The sequence below is a fragment of the Magnolia sinica genome, chromosome 2 (assembly GCF_029962835.1).
Source record: "Magnolia sinica isolate HGM2019 chromosome 2, MsV1, whole genome shotgun sequence".
NCBI classification, from domain to species: domain Eukaryota; kingdom Viridiplantae; phylum Streptophyta; class Magnoliopsida; order Magnoliales; family Magnoliaceae; genus Magnolia; species Magnolia sinica.
In genome coordinates this window covers 112,160,199-112,184,198 of record NC_080574.1, presented here as the reverse complement: position 1 = coordinate 112,184,198, position 24,000 = coordinate 112,160,199, and the positions used below count along the sequence as shown (strand labels likewise).

The 24,000-nt window shown below is 37.5% G+C and overlaps 1 protein-coding gene across 1 annotated transcript in view; it reads right to left on the bottom strand.

Moving 5' to 3' along the window:
• Positions 1-20,696, bottom strand: part of LOC131237391 (sm-like protein LSM3A) — a 37,563-nt gene extending 16,867 nt beyond the window's left edge. The window contains exons 1-2 of the mRNA XM_058235126.1: positions 20,477-20,696; positions 8,351-8,446 (exon numbers count right to left, since the gene is read on the bottom strand). Of these exons, the coding sequence (XP_058091109.1) occupies positions 8,351-8,446; positions 20,477-20,596 (216 nt within the window). The 5' untranslated portion in view covers positions 20,597-20,696. The remainder of the gene's footprint in view (positions 1-8,350; positions 8,447-20,476) is intronic.
• Between the last annotated feature and the right edge of the window lie 3,304 nt (positions 20,697-24,000).

Sequence of the window (24,000 nt, the reverse complement as noted above, 5' to 3'; positions counted from 1 at the left end):
CGGGATTCGGGACTACTACTAGTATGCTTTTTTTCCCTTATTGATAATAGTCCTATGATGCTTTTTATGATCTCATTCTTAATTCTATCCTTTCTACTCTTCCCACACATCTCAACACCCTCTCTCCAACATTCATCCTCTTGTTGCATTCCAGTGTACGCAAGGTGTCCCAAAACGGTTACGGCCGATACGCAACGGTAACGGTGGGAACCGTTACGCGTTTCGGGGTCGTATCGGATGATGCCCGATTTTGTACACGTATTGGCCGTTACGGGCGTAACGGCCGTTACTAACCCGTAACGGTCAAATAATGGTAACTTTTTTTTCATTTTAAGCTCTGTTTTTGCTGTTTTTTTGAAACTTCTTGCTTCCAAACTGTTTCTCACTTTTTCTACTACTAATTTCGACCAACTTTGGCTGGATATTTGAGATAAAAACACATTATATTACGGATTTTGTTGAATCAAAGCTCGGTAGGTCATTTTTCAGAAATTCGTCAAAAATAGGTATTTATACTTTTTTTAATATGTTTTGCTGTTTTAATCATGCCATATGATGTGTTAATCATAGTAAAACATGTTAATTTGCATTTTACAGATTTGGGGTGCGATTTAATAATTTTTATATATTTTGATGCAGGACAATTAACCACTTGCTCTAAAAGCTCGAACTGTTAGAGTATGGCGAATTAATCCCTTTATCTCATAGCCCAGGCACCACATATCATGGGTTAGGACCTCGGCCGAACCCCCTTCGTGGGCCCCAAATCACATAAGCCGCCCACCCCGAGTGTCCTCGCATCCCACAGGCTACCCCACTCGAGCCCGGTGTGAAATGCGCATTATTCACCCCTGATACGGAGTCTCGAACACGAGACCTCCCCTGTAGGCCCCAAATCGCATGGGTCACCCACCCCGAGTGTGCCCCTGCATCCAACAGGCGACCCCACTTGAGCCCAGTGTGAAAATGCCCCTGCATTATATTTTTTTCTATTTACGCATGAATTTTGGCCCATTTTTTTAAAATTTGAAAAATCAATTTTTAATGGTTGTTTTGCTGTTTTAATCATGCTATATGATGTGTTAATCATAGTAGAACATGTTAATGTGCATTTTACAGATTTGGGGTACCATTTAATATTTTTTTATATTTTTTTCTATTTACGCATGAATTTTGGCCCTTTTTTAAAAAATTTGAAAAATCAATTTTTAATGGTTGTTTTGCTGTTTTAATCATGCCATATGATGTGTTAATCATAGTAGAACATGTTAATTTACATTTTACAGATTTGGGGTGCCATTTAATATCTTTTTAATATTTTTTTCTATTTACGCATGAATTTTGGCACTTTTTCTTAAAATTCGAAAAATCAATTTTCAATGGTTGTTTTGTTGTTTTAATCATGCCATATGATGTGTTAATCATAGTAGAACATGTTAATGTGCATTTTACAGATTTGGGGTGCCATTTAATATTTTTTTATATTTTTTTCTATTTACGCATGAATTTTGGCCCTTTTTTAAAAATTTTGAAAAATCAATTTTTAATGGTTGTTTTGTTGTTTTAATCATGCCATATGATGTGTTAATCATAGTAGAACATGTTAATGTGCATTTTACAGATTTGGGGTGCCATTTTATATTTTTTTAATATTTTTTCTATTTACGCATGAATTTTGGCCCTTTTTTTTAAAATTCAAAAAATCAATTTTTAATGGTTGTTTTGTTGTTTTAATCATGCCATATGATGTGTTAATCATAGTAGAACATGTTAATGTGCATTTTACAGATTTTGAGTGCCATTTTATATTTTTTTCTATTTACGCATGAATTTTGGCCCTTTTTTTTTAAATTCGAAAAATCCATTTTTAATTGTTGTTTTGCTATTTTAATCATGACATATGATGTGTTAATCATAGTAGAACATGTTAATATGCATTTTACAGATTTGGGGTGCCATTTTATATTTTTTTTATATTTTTTTCTATTTACGCATTAATTTTGGCCTTCTTTTTTTTTAATTCGAAAAATCATTTTTAATGAATAGTTTGCTAATTTAATCATAGAATTTGATGTGTTAATTATAGTAGAACATGTTAATGTGCATTTTACAGATTTGTGGTATTATTTTATAATTATTTTCTATTTTCGAATTAATGACTTTATGTTTTTATTTGCTTATATTGGACAGGTTTTGCCTTAGAGCTTCTTAGGGTTTAGTTAGAATATAAAATCATATTTATTAGCATAGGTCATACACTCATACTCATATCTTATTATCTAGTATCTACCTAAACCAAAAGAAATGTCTGGGTCTGGCCAACAACAAGTGAGGATATTGGATGGCAACATTGTGAGAGGGTTGGTGGTACTAGGCACCAAATAAAGTGCAAGTATTATGATAGACTAGTGACTGGTGGAATTACTCGTCTCAAACAACATTTAGCATATCGAAAGGGTCAAGTTACGCCATGTAATAGAGTACCGAAAGAGATAATGTTTTTAATGCAAGCTAATCTGGATGAGTCGAAGGGTAAACGTGCTGCTGTACAAAAGAAGAAAGATGATATTTTGGATGCAGCTCGACAGGAGGTGTTTGGTCCTGAATATATGGGCGTTCATGATGAAGATATTATTGATTCTGACGAAGATTTAGATCGAGAAGTAACTATAGTTATGAGAGAGAGCTTGCGTCTAGCTCGTGAAGAGGAAGAACGTCGCCGCATGTTTGGCACGCATGGGTCAGTGAGTGATACAGGAGGGGGGAGTGCAACTGGAAGTGCAACTGCTTCTGCAGGTGGGGTTGGTGGGAATAGGTTTGGTGGGTTACGACATGTGTTTGGGAGCCGACGACAGACATCTTTACGTGATGCCCCTATATGTTTGGATGAAAAAGTAAATGAGCCTAGGAGACCCTCTATTGATCCAATCCTGTTTAGGAAAGAATCAACTAAACAAAGGAAGATAAAACAAATGTGGAGTAGAACTTCAATTGAGAAATTAGGTAGAGCAGCAACAAAGCTATATATACATGCCAACATACCTCCTAACACAGCCAATTCTCCATATTGGCAGGTGGTAATTGATGCAGCAGCAAAAACAGGTGAAGGAATAAAAGCTCCCACGGCTAAGGAGATTAGGGGGAAATGGACAGATATAGAGTATGCAGATGTGAAAGCATACGTGGCTACATTTAAACCTGTATGGCAAGCCAGAGGATGCACGATCATGTGTGATGGTTGGACTGTCCCAACCACACGCAGCATGATCAACTTCATGGTGTAGTGCCACTTAGGAACTATATACCATAAGTCAATTGATGCCTCAAAGGCAACAAAAAATTCTACTTATATTAATGGACTAATGGATAAAGTTGTGGACGAGATTGGAGAGGAAAATATAGTGCAGATTGTGACAGATAATGAAGCAACATATAAGCTTGCAGGACATATGTTGATGGATAAGAGAAAACATCTTTTTTGGTCACCATGTGCAACCCATGTATTGATCTTATATTGGAAGATATTGGGAAGAAGAAAAATATTAAGGAAATAGTCGAAAGGGCAAAAGAAGTGACGATGTTTATTTACAACCATAATCAAGTAGTCGCAATAATGAGAAAGTTCACGAAAGGACGAGAGTTGTTGAGGTCTGCGGCGACTAGATTCGCAACAAACTTTATAGCATTAGAGAGTTTATTCCAGCATAGGGGAGAGTCGAGTGAGATGTTCGCTTCCCGAGAATGGCTCAACACAAAACATGGGAAGAAGACATCAGGGACACCGGTTGAAGTTGCAAACACCATACGGGACAACAAATATTGGAAGAAGGTCAAGTCAATCCTAAAGGTGATGGAGCCACTAATGAGGATACTCCGTCTTGTTGAAACCGACAAGGCACCTACCATGGGCTTCTTATACGATGCCATGGATAAGGCAAAGTTGGCAATACAACGTAATTGTAGAAGCTGGGAGTCTTATTGGAGGATGATCGACAGGAGATGGACAAGACAACTCCATCATGATCTTCATGCAGCAGGTTACTATCTAAATCCTAGGTATAGATATGCCCGATCATTTGTTGAGGATGATGAAGTTCATGTCGAGCTAAAAAATGTGATAAAGAGATTAGAGTCTGACTTAGATATGCAAATAAAAGCGTTGAATGAATTAGATACATTTGGAAATCGCCTTGGTAGCTTTGGAGATGCTCTTGCACAGCATACAGTATCTAGGTTGCAACCAGCCGAATGGTGGATTAATTTCGGAGAGAATACGAAGGCTCTCAAAAAAATTGCAGTAAAAGTATTAAGCCAGACAACATCTTCATCTAGCTGCGAAAGGAATTGGAGTTGTTTTACGCTTATTCATTCAAAGAATATGAATAGATTGCAGACTAGAACATTAGATAGACTTGTCCTCATGCACTACAATATAAACTAAGAATGCGGGGATATCATAGAAGCATTACAGCTGTCGATGACGGAGACTACTGTCCAATAAACTTGGACAATATTTATGATGAGGATGACCCGCTTCTACCTTGGTTGGAAATAAGGGAAAAGCAAATTGAAGAGGATAATGAAGAATTGGAAATTGATGACCCAGAAATACGTAGAGCGCAACAAGAGAGTCATGCAGATGTGTTGGACCCAGCAAGAGGGGCAGCGTTTATGCCAAGTACAGGTACGGCTCAAGATCAACAAAAGAGTACAAGCAGTGGTAGCGTGACCGTGTCGGATGATAGTGACGATGACCCCCTGCCCCTGGTGCTGGCACTTCTGGTGTTGCTCAGCGCCCTATACAGCCGTCTAGAGATAGCGATGCCGATGAACATCGACGAGGTGGTACACGAGGTCGGACTTATGAGTGTACCGAGTCACGATACAGCCAGCAGGAGGGTACATCTAGTGGTGCACCGGGTCCGAGAGGTCCGGAACATCAGCAAGCTCATGGTCTTGGTTATTATGATGGATATTCTTATGGTCAATTGGATTATGATTATGATGATTATACTGAGCCTGTTCCATCACATTCATGTTGGAGTAGCCCTCCCGATCAATATCCATATGATTATAGATATCCAGATCCAAATCCAAGTTACTCATCACAGCAGACGCACTCTCAATCTCAAGATTCTCAACAGCCTGAGTATGGGCACCAGTATGGCTATTTGACGGGCACTGGTGGATATCCTTACTCGGGGTCAGAGTCGTTGCCTAGTCAGGATCAGTCATCCTCTGGTTTCGTTCATCTAGTATTTCCTTCTGGAACTGGATATTATGGATATGCAGCACCTACACCTATTGGACAGCCTCAACCTGATGGTGACGATGATGATGATGTGGAGGTCGAGCAACCACAAAAAAAGCAGATTTTCATTTTAGTGATGACTTGTGATTGTGAGTATATATTTGTATTAAGGTAAGTATTTGCAGTAGACAGCTCACAACAGTATTATTGCAAGAAGCCATGCAGTCATGCGCACACTTGACACTGCCCAACTTGTATTTAAAATAGCTCCCCTGACAACCAATCAAGTAATCCTTAATCAAGTTGCAGGGGAGTATATCAGACACTACTAATTATTTATTTTTTAATATTCTTGACTTGAGGATGATAGGTTATATAGACAGGAATCAGTCACGTGCACAGGTATGTTCGAGAAATTCCTCAAAAATAATTGCGAACACCTAATGTAAGATATTTCATATTATATTCATTCTAATATATCTATCATTAATAGTAGATAGTTAGAAAATTAAATATATGAATTTTGTAGTCAAATTCAGGTTATCTGGTTCATAAATTCATCAGACAGTCCGATGCAACTTCTCACCAAAGAGTGGACCGTTACACCACCATAAACATGTTCCAATTTATAAATGAATGCATATTTGGAATGCTTAGAATATTCCGGATTTAATCCATATTTTTTTCATATTTTTTTGGCAAAAATAAATAAATTTTGCACCGTTACATCCCCATATCCGTATCGGTTTTAAAGGTCACCGTTACGCCAACCGATACCGATACGGGACACCTTGAGTGCACGACACTTCTCATGTAGCATAGCTGGTCAAATAGCTCACATAAATTGGAAGGCGATGGTCACACAACACTCAAGAGGCACATCCTCACTTCAACCAACCATTTTAATTCTATTGGAAACATCCTCGTTGATCTCACCATACTTTTAAATATTACCCAAAGGCAATGATGCAAATCACTTGGGAAATCTCCTAGCCATTAGTTAACTTAAGCTTCAACTTTATAATTATTCCTACTAAAGTTGCATCCAAATTAAGGTTTTGAGTATTGATATCAACCCTTTATACAACCCCTTGGAGAATAATTTGGGGCTCTTTGTAAATTAGAGTTCTTAGGGAAATTTTGAAATTTGGGCTTGGGGAATTATGGAATTTTTGGGGATTTGAAATAATTTAGGGTTTGGCGATGGGGAAGAATTGGGGGAAAAAAAAGGAAAATAAAAGAAAACAAATTCCAATGAATGGAACTAGTTATAATACCAAAATTGTATCAACCAAGGGAGAATTTTGATATGGGTATGTACCTTTTTTCTGGAAGATCAAACCACAAATTTTTTTTTGAAAGATTCAAAACACAACTTTCTTTACAGATGCAATAGAAACTAAATGGACTGAAAATTGAGGTCATAAATCCTACTAGCAGCTATGCTAGTCATCACACTATTAAACTGCTTTTCTTCTATTGTCGGCAAGACATGCCAAAATGGAACACATTTTGTCAACCAAGAAAATAACTTTTTATTTGCATAACCATCATAACTACTCATAAAAGAGTGTACATTTTTGTACTTGTTCTCAAAGCAGAGTAAGCCCTGGTATAATTCCAACCATTGATTGTTTCGGCTCCCAATTAATTGACAGCTACTTCCTCACTACAATCATTACAAAAGAAGGAAAAAAAATCATTACTTTGTTGTCATGCCATCTTAACTGAATTGAATGTTTTGAAATCTATGCATCCAAAAGCAGCCATTTGAATACGTTATTATGCAGATTTGCCTCAAATTTTGGCATTACTTATTTTCTTCGACTTTTAGAAACGGAAAACTAAAACTAGAAGTCCCAAAATTAAGTTATTGCATTGGCACACCACGAACACATTCAACAATACACAGCATCAAATTCACTACAAGATGTAATATATAACATATAAAATGTAATTAAATACATGCTACCTAGAAAATCTAAAAGGCCTTGAACAAGCCTTGCTCATCTCCAGCATCTCCACCCTACACATGGCACACATATAGAGCAACTGGCACCATTGTTCTGGTGGGGCATGGGCGAGCTTTTATCCAAAAAAAAATCACAATGATTCAACAATTCAGCACCCCAATCAGCATTCTTTTTGCCAATTGAATTCGGACTATTGCTCATTTTCTCTACACTTTAATCGTCCCTTTTTTTTCAACCACTAATTTGATGGCTATGTTTGTCTATTTTAATCCTCCATTTTCTAACCACTAATGTGATGCCTATGTTTGTCTATTTTAATCCTCCATTTTCTAACCACTAATGTGATGCCTATGTTTGTCTATTTTAATCCTCCATTTTCTGACAACTAATGTGGCAACCCACCAAATCAAGAGTTTTGCTTTCCTTAGAAGTTTGTCATACCATTTAACTTGGCCACTGAGACATGAGTGTCAAAACACAGTGGTTTCTACTTCTAGAAGTAAGATCCATAGAAATTTCCATAGTAAATATTTTACTAGTTCATAAAATATTCCAAAAACCAATATGATGAAAATGGTGAAATAAAACCTACAAAACAATTATTTGCGGAAAGACTAATCCAAAAAATAAATTATACTAATAACTAATAAGTAAATGTAAAATGTAGTTTTTGAATGAACCATGTCTAAGAGCATTGGAGGAGACAGACACATGTGGACACAACAGACTTTCAAAAAGTTAGTCTCTTGTTCAGTGGGACTTGGTTGCAGAAACCATCTACTAGAGTGTCAGTCCTGTTCTCACTTACTAGGCTTTTACAATCACTCCAGCACCTGAACAACTACTTGTAAACAAATTTTTTTTTTCAACTAACATAGGTGTCACATGTACAGTGGAGGTGATGGAGATGAGAGAGCCTCCCTGGCAAACATCCACTCTATGAAATAACCATCTATTTTACACATCTTAGGAACTCATTTAACACCACCATTTGGAAAGTGAAACTGCAAACCAGACATATCACAAGCTAAATAGTGTATAATAATTTATCTAATGACAGCTACTCATAACAAATTTCCATCTCAAAGAAATTTAAGGAATGGAAATAATGAAAATCTAGGCATACCCGAACAATCTCTTCATATGTTTCATCGTCAATTTCTACAGTGGTAACTATTTCTTCAACATCCCCAAGTATCATGTTAAGATGCTGGTCATAAGCCTACAAAGAGAACCAGAAGAAAGAGAAAATATATGTATGTTAGCAAGCCAATACTAGCTTAAGGAACAATGAAGCCTTCAGCTCTTGTAATGCAAATTAAAAAAAAAAAATCATAAACAATTTTGTTTTCGAGATAGCCGGAGTAAAGGACGAAGGTTGATGTCCAGGAAAGCCAATCATTAAAAAAAATTCCAATCTACTACTTCAATGCCAACCCCAAATTGCTGGCAGAAAGGCTAAGATGACAATGATGATGATGTCAAGAATCCACAATTTTCACCTCAATCAGGACAATGACAAAATACAATGGCAGGCAACAAAGTAAGAAATCTAAATGACAGCCATTTTCCAACTTAAATCCAAAAATACAGTGGCAGTTAAAGTGGTAGAAAGAACTGATTCTAGGAAATATAACCATATCATGATATGTTTAGGGGTGCAAATGGGTTGGGCTGACCCAATGAGTCATTGAACCTGATCCGACAATAAATGGGTGTGGGTCCAACATTTCGACCCATGGGGCAGGTTTGGGTCTAGAAGTTCAACTGGGTTACTAAGTGGATTGGGCTTGGGACCATGGTTTTGAATATCAGTTATAATATGGCCATATCATAACCGTATCGATCACCCATGAAAGCAGTTTGACAAAAAAACAAAACAAAACCAAACAAAACAAACAGTTGTATCAGTCCGTATTGGCTGATACAAGCTGATATGGACTGTCCCGTCACCAACACAGTGACAGGGCCAATACGAAGATAAAAGGCCCGCTTTCCTTTTCTTTTTTTTTCCAATTTTTCCCGCGTTTCTTCCACTCATTTATTTCAACCATGGAGGAACTTTACAAGCTCATTTTAGACTACACGTAATCCAAATTCAGGGATCAAAACACAAATATTGAGATGGATTCAATGAATCGAAACAGAATGGTCCATTTTGGAAAATTATTGGAAGGGGTAAACCATCACTTTTTCTCATTCTTCTTTCAACTTCATTTTGTTGCATTTCAATGTAATGGGCCCTAATCCCATGGTTCTAAATATCGGTATTGGTCGGCATATCCACCCAGTGGAAAAATGATACGATATGGCTTCGTGTATCGTTATCAGGGCCGTATCGGCCCATATCGGTCAGAATTTTTTTAAAACAAAATAATATGGAAAAATATTAGAAAAATAGGAAAAAATGAGATATCCAAGAATCTATCTTTTCTTTTCTTTTTTTTTTTTGGTATTTTGACCATTTATTCAATGGTGTATCGGACCATTCTTTGATGAGAATGTTGTATGTCGATTTGACTTGTTGAAGGTCAACTAAATGGGCCTTAAACACAAATCAAGCATGATTTGGTGAACAATGGCCCATTACATTGAAATACAACAAAAAGAAGATGAAAATATAAAAATGAAAGTGAAGGTTTAACCTGCTTTTTCGATTTTTCTCATAATGGTCCACTTCGCTTTAATCTGTTGAATCTCATTCAAATCATTTGTTTTGATCCCAAAATAGGTCTAGATCTAGCCTAAAATAAGTTTTTAAGCTTCTTCCATGGTTTAAATGGGGGAAAAGATTTTTTTTTTTTTTTTTTTTAAAGACGGAAATTTTACAAACAAAAAAATCAAAATCAAAATTGGGCTTTCATCGGCCGTATCAGTGCCAATATGCCCCATATCGGCCGATACGGACTGATAAGGGTCAATTTTTTCGTATCAAACCGATATGACCCCATATCGCGCATCAGCTCGTGCCGATATGAATACGATACGGCCGTATTGGCCAACACGATATTGATATTCATATCCATGCCTAATCCACCAACTGATGTTTGATTTGTGTTCGATTCAGGCCTATTTGGTTAAACTTTCAATAAGTCAAGCCAACAGACCCCCTTTTTTCTGCTGGAAGGGTTCAAAGTTGACAGACAATATTCTTATCAAAGAATGGTCTAAATGTGCAATTGAATACATGCTCAAAACAAGAAAATAAAATTGATAGATTATGGTGTTTCACATTCAATTGGAAAATCTCTGGGGCCAAAAAAAATCTTGGGGATGAGTCCTGTCTGGTAAAGCTGGATGAATGGCTGGGTAAATACATGATCTCAATCTGTTTCAGAGATGCATCAAATGGAGCAAGTTAGATGGTAACATTTGCCAATGAGCCTAATAGTTCTAGTCTCGGACATGAAATGGGCCTAACAATTCTAGTCTCAGACATGAAATACAGACAGAGTTGGACTTTGCAGCTCACCTCTTGAGCATAGCAGTGACTGCTCCCTCTACTCTTGTATGCAAGGTTTTTACAATTGGATTCAAAGGCATGCTCTGATTGATCGCCTGCTTGAAGGTGGTATGTTCACATGGTTGAACAATCAAGTAAGATCTATGGCCAGAAGCATTCTCTTCTTGTTGAAATGCATCTACAACATGTTACATTTCATCCCGTTGGGGGATCAAGGGCCAAAAATTTCTCCAGATAGAGGCTCACTTCATGTTGGAAATCTAACCACATATTAACATCCCTGTAACCTGAGAAAGTTGTTAAAACATGTTAGTGGTACCCTCCTACCTACCCAAGGAATAGCATAGTACCGAGACATTCTAGAGAGGCAAATTCTCACTAGTACAATCTCAGGAGCAAGAGTTCCTTAACCACACAGATATGGAGCCTGATCCCTTGCCTAACCAAGGCATCTATGTTACTATTATATTGGGTCCAATTTTTTAAAATCAAATCGGATCACAAGGGGTCTTAAGTGGCCCTCGTTGGAATTCATGTATGCTATCACCATAATCCTCCCATCAAACGGCTAAAAGTAAAGCATATTTGTAATAAGATTAGAAATAAAGCTATAATTTTTAAGTTTTATTAGATATCTTTTACGAACAAGGGTTTTGTCATATAAAGCCCCAACTTTTTGGTGGAATTCCAAATAAGGGCCTATCCTTTTCCTTTTCCAAATGAGAACCAAACCTTGGCACTGATAGTAAAAAAAAAAAGAAGCCCCCAGTGTTAAATTTGTATACGAATGGATGGTTGTATTTAATTAATTCTAAAAACACTTGAAAAGACCCTTATACACATTAAATGTATTTTAATATAACCCAAGCACACGTTAACTCCACCAAAACCTTAACTTAACCTAACCAACGCCCTCTCAATCTCTCCCTATACTTCTCGTCTCACACCACACCAATCATCCAACACAAATGAGTGACCCCTGTGTGTACAGTGGGCCCCGCACAGATCATCCAGCACAAAGAGTGACCCCTTCGTGTATAGTGTCACGTTTGCAGTGTACCCCCATATATTCCTACATGCACAGTGGGCCCTGCACTGATTCTCCCACACAAACAAGCTCATGCGCCCAAAGTACACCAAGGTATTCAAAAACGGTTATGTAATGACCATTACAGTCCTTACATAATGGTAATGGTAGGAATCAAGACTATCCATTTTGGTTGGATCTTTAATGCTAATCCATCCATGCACAGGGCCCCACTAAATGGAGAGCCAGGATCCATGTGCCACATCAAGTATTAGGTAACAAAGTGCCTTCCTTATCCCACTCACCAAGTCAACTAATTTCATGTAACATAGCCACTAAATAACATCACTCCACTCTTCAAGTGGGCCACGCATGCATGAAAAGAAATGAAATTGATAGTAAAAATGGCATAACCACCCACCATACGCCAACATGATGGGTGGGCCAGCCAACATTTTCCTTCCCTAATCAGTCTACACTGATTAGTGATCGAGATGTCATATCTATGACTCACACTAGTGGATATTTTGGGTGCTTGGTTTAAGTATATCAAACATTTATGCGCCACTAGCGATGGAGCCCAATCATAGCATAGAGGCAATGCCCTTATATCTTCCCTATTAGATTATTGTAGCTATGAAATGAATCATATCAAATCAGACTAGGTAGGAGTATGAGGATATTTTCCCTTGGCCACATTGGATCAGAAAGGGAGCACCATAATACCTGCATGGGACATGTCAATTCAGATCGTCCATCTTGTAATGGCTTCAAGTGGGGAGAAGGGTAACATAGTCAGGAAAAGGGTAAAATCGTCATTTCTCAACCCTTCACAACACCCTTCCCACTTTTCCAGCACTTTTTCCCCAGCCAAAGTCAAATGTGGGCTTTTTTTACTGCATGTCGAAAGGATATGCCCTTGTTTGGAAATAGGAAATGGGCCCTTTTTTGGACCCACCATAAGATAAGCCCTTCTATGACAAAAACCCTATGAACAAACGTAATATAAATTTAAAAATAAGGAAATAAATTTAACTGGTTGCTTTTTGTTATTAAGATAGCAATGTTTCGTACAAAAATGCATTTGCATTCCTGAATAGGTACATAAAGGAGGACCCTTCCACAATAGTCTCTGCCAACCTATCAAGACAACTATATAGACCGATCTTGATTTCCAAATCATACTGAAACTGAAGATTTAAATAATATTTTGCCAAGTGCAAATGGTGGCGGAGCTGGCAATTCCATTTCTCATCAATTACTTTTCAAATTGGCCCATATCCACTCTTCATATCTCTAGAATTTTTAACAATTTCTACTTTCGCCTAGTCCACGTCTTCATAGATATACCCCATTGTAGGGGTTGTACCATCATCAACTAAGCAGATAATCTTTAATAAGTGGTGATACTACTTTGCATGCATGCACAACAGACAACCAAAACTTCTTCTCAAAGACAATATCATGAATCTTAACTATTTTTTTATTTCTTCGGTAGCAATAAGTAGTCATCTTCTTCTCATGCAAAAATACATCTCAAGGCCATGTTTTGTTGCAAAATACCATCAAGAAAGAAGTAGCAAATGTCATGACACTAGGGAGAATTAGCTCTACACCCTTTGTGAACTTGTTTCATATTTAAAATCATTCCGTGCCAATAGATAAAAGTCGCTGCTACTTTAGCTTTCAAGATTGCACAGGCTTCAACAATTCTTTTTTTCTAAATCCTCCAATATCAAATCAATGCAGTGTGGGACCCAGAATAAGTTACTTCTCCTTTCCATCAAGAGTTTCCTGGCTTTCATGTATGAACAAGCATTGTCATAAATGTCTTTCACAGCTTTTTCTCCAACTTCCTAATTGAATCTAACAAATCATACAATTTATCAACATGCTAGCAATGCTCGATATATCAACGCTCTTCAAATAACTTAAACCAAATTAATTGTTAACTAAAAATTACTAATTTTTATATTCTTTCCATCTGTCCAACCGTCAACATATTAGTGCACCCATTCCTCGTACTTTTCAAACATCATCCACCTCAATTTCCAAAAATGTATGTCTTATCTCTTGGCATGATGGTATCTTAAGTCCTTAACCAAACCACACAATTGACTGACACATGGGTAAATATATATATATATATATATATATATATATATATATATATACACACTTTTGACCAAATTAAATGGGAATGCATTTGCATTAAAAAAAATTCTTGTAATGTCTAAAGAAACTAAGCCTCTACCTCCTTTCTTCCAAACAGCATTTAATGCTATTTGCTTGCCCCCTTCACAATATTTGCAGTATACTCATCCATGATGCTTTTTCCATTTGATTGGCAGCTTTTATGGCTCTCCATCTTCTTCCATTAGGTCTGTTAAGTCACAAGGGACTACATTGTCTGTATCATATTTGTTTCATTGAGAATAACAGGAAAATATTTATTTTTTTTAAGGTGGGAGATCTGCAAAGATTTGTAGGAGATCTTAATGGATATACATGAATTCGCCCATATAGCTCTCTATAGTATGTACAACTGTACATAGGTATCTTATATTCTAACATTCTCCCTCAAACTAGAGCATCGACATCAACCATACCTAGATTGGAACATATATGAAGAAGATGATGATGATGATCACATGCCGCCGCCACTCCTCACATACATGTTTGGATACACAACCTTCAAGCACTGCTTGTCAGTAGATTGAACTTTCAGCGCTCGTTGAATCTTCTCTTCATATAATAGGCCTCCAAAGTCCAAACTTGACAACCATCAAGCCACCAAATGACCATTCACATAAAATCCTCTCAGATACACATGTGTAACACCACACAACATGTTAGTGAAGTACAACAACAATTAAGAAGGGGATTACACCCACAAAGGCATGTAAAGGCACAAGTGCAACCTTGCGCAACATGTGAGTAAATTACACCATAACTAGTAACAATGGCCTAATAAAAAAGAAAAGATGAATAAGAAAGGAAAGCTTGAATTCTTGCAGAACTCCTCTATGTCAAGTTAAGTAGGTGCTAAAATGCGAACAGACAACAGCAAGTTAGCAGGTGAACAAACAGATCAGATGGTGGAAGCAGGTGCGCACGGACTGTGCGGTACACTCATAGAGCACCAGAAGAAAATTCATAAGAAAAAGGAAAATAAAAGAGTGTTGAGTGACCCTTTATTCTCCCTCTCTTTGGTCAAAGATTGTTGTTGGACAAAGATGATAGAGGTGCAAGTTCCGGTAGGCAAATAGAGGGAAGCAAGACACTGTCAAAGTGGAATCCAGTGAAGGGCAGATCCGACAGATGACCTAATGGTGGTTAATGGTTTTGAATGGAGAGATCATGTTGGAGATGGACCGATTTCGGAGGCCAACAGTGATCTGCAACGGCACTTGACGGTTTCAGATCCCAAGATGGGTTCAATGCAAGGTGTCGGTGATGCAAATGCATTGACAAAAAGAATGGCAAGGCTGGTGGGGTGATGGGTTCGGCGACAGGATTGGGATGAAGGTGGGTCGGTTTTAGATGGTTGCATGTAGGGATGATGTGCTTGCAGCGTCTGATGAAGTGAGAGGCATGATGGATTTGAGGCTGACGTAGATGGGCAACATTGGGTGAAGGCTCCAATGCCAATGGTTGTCGAGGGGGTGGATATGATTGCGATTGTGAGTGTCGGAGGTTGCGTTGATGGCAAGGTATTCCGTATCAGTAACAGTCATCACTGTTACCTATATGGATATTGGCCATAATGGCTGATGCGAGGGCATAACGACCATTACAACCCCGGTAACAGCTGATTTATTTTTTTTTGCCCAAGAATCCTAGAAAAATATTTTTCAAATCCAAAATAATGTAAATATTCCAAATATGTATTCATTTTTTGTTTTGAACACATTTATGGTAGCATAACGGTCCACTCTTTGGTGAGACTTGAGAGTGTTGTATCTAGTTGTCTGGTGAATTTAAGAACATGGTTATGTGTCTCTAATATTTACACATCACAATCAAGCATTAGAACTGAGAATTGGAAAAGAAAAAAAAGAAAAAAACAAAAAAAAGGCATAAAAACCACTTTTACCAATTTTTTGAAAAAAATGGCCGTTGAAGCTTCTATTCGCCCAAAGCACTTCAATCTACAGTTTTAATCCTAAAAACTATAGTAAAAGTGGTCAGATTTTGTTGTAGAATAATCTAGGAAAGTTTTTGGAATTTTTTTTTTTTTTAAAGGGTGAAAAAATGAATTTAAATAGAGAAAAAGTTGTCGTTTTTTTTACCATTGCGGGGGTAACGGTCGTTATATGCCCCATAACGCTCGTTACAACCCCTGTAACGGCCAATACGATCCCAAAAAACCAACTGTCGCATTTTACACCTGTATCACGTAACAGTCACAGCCGTTACCTTTACATGTCGGCCTTTACAATCATATCGCAACAGATACGGAACACCTTGGTTGATGGTGGTTGTGACAATAGATTTGCCAAAGAAAATGGTGCAAATGTTCTACAGACAAAAAATGTCTAAGGTTGACAACTCTACAGAAGGTGAAGACGGCAACAATGGTTATGCTTCCAGTGTAGGTTCGGCATTAGATCTATCTACCCACAAATAAAGATCCAGTGATCTCTAAGATGGGTTCAATGGTTGCGGGTGCTAATGGGTTCGTGCGGACAAAAATGGTGGTGTGATCGGACATCGGACAGCAATGGACGGCTAGGATTTCTTCGAAAGATGATCGAACATATCTAGAGGTTGGAGATGAGATGGGTCCTTTATAAGAAAACGAAGGTGGTGTGGTCTCGACATGTGTTTAATGACGGGTTGTGGTGGTGGAGATGTAACAGTGCCAGATCCAGCAAAATAATAACACCGACGATGGCAATGGCAATGGCAATGGCAATGGCTAGGATGTCTTCAAATCGTCGGACCTGATAGTTGCGATGGGTGTAGATCGTGAAGAAGATGGGTTCGAGCAATTTGCTAATAAGAAGGGTATCAATGAGAGGGTCTTGCTATTTGAGGATTTTAGGGCATGCGATTGATTCATATGGAAGGGCGATTTCAGCGAGCAGTTTTGGGGTCTAGATCTGGGGTATAGCTCACCAATCTAGATCTCTGACCATGTGAACATTCCACATGCAGAGCAAAGATTGAAAAGGAGGAGAGTTCAGATCAACGGCTTGGATTAGAGATAAGCTCTGATACCATGTTGGTTCACAAGAGATTGCATTGTCAAAACTTCATCATGTCTATTTCATTGAGAATGAAAGGATTATATAGAGGAGGTGGTAGATCTTAATGGATATCCACAAATTCACCCAAGATCTATAGTATGTATAGTTGTACATAGGTATCTTATACTCTAACAAGGGCTTTGTCATGAAAAATAAAATAAAATCATACCCACCACTTGCTTCATATAACAATTCACAAAATCTAGAAAGAAGTAAGCCTACACCCTAAGATCCCTCCATGGTTCTAAATGTCGGTATCAGTTGGCATATCAGCCCAGCTGAAAAACGATACGATATGGCGTCACGTATTGGTACCGGGGTTATAAATTTTTTAAGCAAAAAATTGTAAGAAAAATATTAGAAAAAATTGGGGGGGTAGATGAGTTATCCCAGAATCTATCATTTTTTGTGTGTGTTTTGACTATGTATTCAATGGTGTATCAGATGATTCTGTGATGAGAATGTTGTCTGTTGGTTTGACTTGTTGAAGGTCAACCAAATGGGCCCTAATTGAATATAAATCAATCATGATTTGGCGAACTAGGGCCCGATACATTGAAATACAACAAAAAGAATATGAAAATATAAAAATAGGAAAGTGAAGCCAATTCAAGCCAATAGAAGTCAGTTTTTTCGTATCAAGCTGATAAGACCATGTATCACGTATCATCTCGTGCTGATATGGATACGGTATGGCCGTATCGACCAATACTATACCGATATTCATATCTATGCTCAAACTTCTTTCAATATAAAGACAAATTCCCATTGAGAAAGGCAAAAGCTCAAGATCCAAGCTAACGCACTTTTAGAGACCCCTTCAATAAGAGCCTAGAGCATAAAGAGTGTTGCACCCAACTTTTATTGCTTGCAATTGGCTTGGTTGAAATTGTTGACCTTCAAAGGCTTGAGAAGTCAAACTTAATACAACCTTGGTCATCCAAAAAAAAAAAACATCGTACACCTAAATTACCCAAGGAACTACTATCCACATTGAGCTTCCACTAGCACGACAGATGAAGACCATTAGTAGACTTTTTGGGTAATCTTCTAAAATCCTGTAAACTCCTTTCTAGTTCCCCTTTCGCTTGGCAATGGACTCCTATAAAATCTTTCAAAAGGTCCATTATCTGAAATGATTCATCAAGTGTGGCGCTTTTGGAAAAATATAAAGCTTAATTTGGTAGTCAATGTTGTCAAAATCATGTGATTTGCAATATGAATCATACAATTCATATCGTATCACAAACCACATGCTATGAATCATAGCTTCAACTAGATAATCCCAATTTATCATAATAGAATCACCTGAATCCAGGTATTCCAAAACAGTTACATAATGGTAATGGTGGTAACCGTTACGCATTACGGGGCGTAACGACTGCTATGAAAAAATTGACCCATAAAGGCCCTGTAACAGCCTGTAATAGCCCATATCAGCCCTACAACAGTCCATTACGAAGTCAAAATAGTTTTTTTTTTTCAAAAAATACATATCCGTAATGGTTGTTATAGCCTATATCATAATGGTAACGGCGGTGACCATTACGACCGTTATTACCATTATGGAATACCATATCTAAATCGTAAGATAATCATATGAATCGTACTATAATTGGGGACTACAAAAATGGGGCCCAAAATTTCATTTTTATACATTTTTTTTCCTTTTTTTACCATTTTTCTTTTAAAACATGTAAAAGGCCCGCCCCTATTAAAAATCCTTATCTTTTGTCTCTTGAGAGATATTGAGAGCATATTTGAGGATTTTGATATTCAGACCCGAAATAAACATATCAAATATCATCTTCTTCAGTCAACATACCCGAATGCCGCTTTTTCCAGTGTAATTCTAAACTCAAGAAACGTAAATTTATTAAAGGATTCTTGTATGTTTTTAAAGGTAAATTGCTTGAAAGGCAAAACATAAGGGAAAGATAAGAATCTTTAAAAAAATATATCACAGTGCCTATACCTTATACAAGTTCTCAATTGTCGATATCATGGCATGTATTACTTTTCCTGGTGCATATTCATGGAAAATGGATGATTGATGTGTACCATGTACAAGTTCTCAATTGTCAATATCATGAAATGGATTACTTTTCTGGGTCCATAGGGAAATGGATGATTAGTGAGTCTTGAATTTTTTATTTATTTATATTTGTTATTTTTTTCCATATTGTAAGAAAATCAGGGGAAAAAAAACTCACAATTTGTGATACGATTTGCAACTCCATACAATTCAAACCATATTACAATTTACAATACGATAACGATTTTGACAACATTGTTCGTAAGTACCTTCGATTTAATCTCTATAGTTCTAGATCTACCAATCATGTTGCATCAATGCAACCTCAATCACATTACATACATTGCACTGATGGTGAGAAGATCCTTTTTGTTAGAAGTGGCAGTGGCAATGGGTTCACATCTAAAACGTGCTCTTACCTATAACAAAACTCTACCGAGTTACAAGAAACTCAGTTGATCCACTGAGCTAGCCCACAAAATCAAGTGATTTAGTTAAAATCAGCCAATTCCTACAATGACATAGGTCATGGTATAAGTTAGCTCAGTTTTCTGGTAATCCAAGTTGATCCAAGTAGACTCACTGAATTTTTAATCCATGTTTATCTCTCACAGATATTTTCCCCAAACTGGTTCTTCTAACTTCAAATCTTCAATTCAATTCATGTCATTCTTGCTTGAATCCAGTAGGAATAGTTGAAAATGCTGACTTCAATTGAGGCAACTTGTGGAGAGGAATCTTTGCTGCATTGATGAGTTCATGTCCTATCATCTAATCTTTTGCTTTCGTCCCTTTGGTATCTTCTTTTCTTTTCTTTACTTTTTGAAAAAAAAAACATTTTTTGAAAGCCCCACAGCCCCCTTCCCCTACAGGGAAAAAGATGACGAGGAAAAGGGAAAAAAAAAGAGCATTCTATGATGAAACAAGCCGATTCTTTGCGAATTTCGATGCAACCCAATCATCCCTGAATAACACATCAGAGAACATTGGTTCAACATTCGTAATGCACGATACAGTATCCACAAATATTTTGATGGAGTGCAGACGACAAGGGGTGGGTCCCACAGAACACACATCGATTGGGCGAAGTGGGAGAAGTAAATAGCAGAAAATAACCAAGGGGCCGAGGCAGGGCCCAAAACAAACCTCCACTCCACCCATTCCAAATGCTACATAATTCATGTAGCCAACCCCAATAAATTGGTATAAGCCTTAGATGATGATGATTTGTATAAAAGATTAAAAGTAAAAAAATCCGCCTGCCACAGTAAACAAACGATATCGAAACAATTCAAGAAAGGGTTTCAGCGGCTCAGCCTCACACCAAACAGCAATAAGGAAAAAGAGAAAGGAAACATGTGAGTGAGAGAAGCATGTGTTTCATGTATTGAAAATTATTCAATTGAAAAACAAAAAGGAAAATGAGAGAGGATTATGAGAGAGAGAGAGAGAGAGAGAGAGAGAGAACAAATTACATGGAGTTTGCCGCGGAGTTCTCTGTCGGAGCGGAGCTTGACGTAGATTCGCTCGTCGAGACTAAGCCTAATGAGATCGAGAGGCTCTTTCACTGCGCTCTCCTCTTCATTTGCCGCCATTCTTTCTTTTTTCTCTTTTTCTCTTTACCTCACTACGACTCCTCTCTCCAGCCTCTCCTCTTTCTCTTCTCTTGCGCTCGCTCTCAAACTTAAATGGACTCGGAGACCCGTTTTACGCGTTCTGACCCAATACAAATCCTGAAACGAAACAACAATGCTCGTGCAAACGCCAAACATTTATCAGCATAGCATGATAGATTCTGAGATCCAATCCATCCATCAGAATGGAACCACTGTATTGATGCCCTACTTACGTAATTAGGTTGATCCACCGGTTAGGTAAGCCACGGTTTGCATTAAAAAAATGTACTTCATCCGTGACTGTGGGGCCCACCGTAATGTATGTTCCTTACATCCACGCCTTCCATACATTTTAAAGATCATTCTAGCTCATGATCCTAAAAATGAAGCGGATCTAAATCTCATGTGGACCACACCACAAGAATATATTGGTGATTGAATACCCACCATTAAAAATTTCTTGAGGGACACCCGAATATTTATTTGCCATCCAAACTGTTGACGAGGTAACAAAGACCTCGATAAAAGGATCACAAAAATATCAGCTTGATCCAGAACTAATGTGACCCACAAGAAGTTTTTAATGGTCAATCACCACTATTTCCTGTGGTGTGGTCCACTTGAAATTTGGATCCGCTTCAATTTTTGAATCATAAGCTAAAATGATCTTTTGAAGATGATGGACGGTGCCAATGTTAGGCACATACATCAAGGTGGCCTATGCTGTTAGGGATCTACAGTAGTTGAGTTCTTGAAAAACATGGCTGAAGTTTTCTAAAATCTAAGCCACCCATGTGTACAATGTATATTCCGGGAAAATGTGGGTTTGTTTTTAACTATGCTAGTGCCAAAATCGATACATTGGCTGTGATCCAAACAGAACAACTTTGACCTCAATCGCCAAAATAAGCAAGTATGTTCAGTATGAGCGTATACAATTGTATTATAAGAAGATTGGTTGCTTGCTCAGCCACTTACAGAATTTAATAACGATCAGGCAATAATTAGATGGTAGGGTTCTTCCTCTGAAGATAGGTTATTTTGTGTCTTCCACAAGAAATGACTATCAGAATACTAGTACAAATCAAATAAAAGAAAAAACTCACGATCGGTCGCTAAAAGTGACTGCAATAATGCATCTCTTGGAACAACTGCTTGATATTGCATAAAAGATAAATTCAACATATAAGCGTAGACATGGATTACAACTAAAGATTATAACTATAAAATATCGCTACTTGATTACGGCTACTTTTAGGATAAGCTGAGATCAAATAAATTATGAAGATAAACTTGATTTGATTGGTTGTTTGGTTTAATTGAGATATCCTACTCTCTGCTGAAATCCTCTGCCATTTATAGATTTCTACTATAGCTTATTCCTCTAAATCCTTTTTCCATTTATTACAACAGTTACAATAGTCAAAAAACCTCTTTCTAAATCATTTTTTTTCATTTATTATGTTTCTCTTTTATAATTGTTTTTCTTCCGAACTCCTCTTGGCCGCTTACTTCACTTTTGTTGGCCAAAGTTTCGTTTTTACTACCTTATCGGTCACCTTTTATATCTTAAATAGCTCAACCGTGCTTCCGGTATATCAACCATAACATTCTATAGACCATCCTCTGACGTGTAAAGGTAGACTTACGTCAGCTGTAAACCCGCAAAAAGTGCTCCAAATCTTCGAAGATTTTTTTATCCATTCCCTATTTCTCATAGGACACCACATGTCACTCTCCCTATTGGCTTTCTCATAATTGCCAGAAGTAGGGTACAACATGTTGGACCAATATGATGGATGGATTAGATCCCACCAATCGTGTGTACAAGAGCTTTTGTGCACACGCATGTCATGAGATGAGCAAAGCTAAGATGTATGCATGTGCATGTGCGCCGCATGGAGCAAATCCAATCCGTTTCAGGAGCAGGTTATGGTTATCTTGGGAGGAATATCTTAAGAAGGTCTTGGTTAAGTTTGGGCTGAAAAAAGTTAAATTGGTTAGCACACCCCACACTACTCACTTTCAGCTTTCTTCGGAGAAATATCCTACATTTGATGAAGAAAAGCGGTATGTCTCGTTTGACCTACACGAGCGTGCTTGGCAGTCTTATGTATGCCATGGTCTGTGCTAGACCGGATATTTCACATGCGGTTGGTATTATGAGCAGATACATATCAACCCCGGTAAGTACATTAGGAAGCATGAAATGGTAACTTCATTACATATGAGGTACGACAGACTACGTCTTGGTTTTCAAAAATTCAAAAAAGAAACTTATAGGCTATATGGATTCAGATTACACGGGGAATGTGGATAATAGAAGGTCGACTTTAGGTTACTTGTTTATGTTAACTAGTGGAGCTATCAGTTGCATGTCGAAGCTTTAGTCTGTGGTTACACTTTCCACAACCGAAGCTTAATAAATATAGTAGTGATGGAAGCATTTAAGGAACCTATTTAGTTGAAAGAGAAGATAAATGAGTTGAGGCTTCAGCGGGAAGATATGCCTATGCATTGTGACCACGAGAGCACTATTAATTTAGTGAAGAACTTGGTGTATCATTTCAGAACTAAACACATTGATGTTCGTCGTCATTTTATTCAATAAATGCTCGAGAAATGAGGTGTCCCTCTTAAGAAGATTCACATGAGCGTGAATCCGATGAACATTCTTACGAAGGTTGTTCTTGTAAAGAAGTTTAGGTTTTGTTTGACTTCTCTGAACTTACAAAGAAGAAATGAAGACGGAGTGTATACGGGAATTGATGATGATGGTGTTACTATAGTGAAGATTAGAGATGGTAATAGCATCTTAGAACAGTAGAGATTGAAGATTAAAGTCATGGTGGAGATTGTTTATCGAGTGCCTTTAATCTATTGTGGAGAGGGCAATTTTCGGTATGACCGTAGCCAATCTCATTTCAACAAAAAATTCTTGATTTAGACCCTTTGCTCGTTGTGATGTTTTGCACTTTTTTAGTTTGACCGAATGTGTGTGAGTCAGCTCGGTTCGATCCAACTGTGTGTAAAATTGGTGCCTTCAATCTGTACTGAAACATGGAATTTTGATGAAAGTCTTGATCGAATCGAGAAAATCCCGAATTTTCTAGTTTTATCTTTGGATATTTTTGCACATGTTCAATCGATCGAACATAAAAGCGCTATCAATCGAGATAATTTTAAAAACTCAAGTTAACTCTCTGGACACTTTTGAGCATGTTCGATTGATCAAATATTGTGGTGTTGATCGATCGAAAGATGCTTGATTGATATCGATCGATGGAAGGTTCAATCGACGATGTGCACAACTTTTGCGTAAGTGCATGGTTTTATTTCTAATTCTGGATATGAGATTATATAAATGGGTGTAATAGGGGATT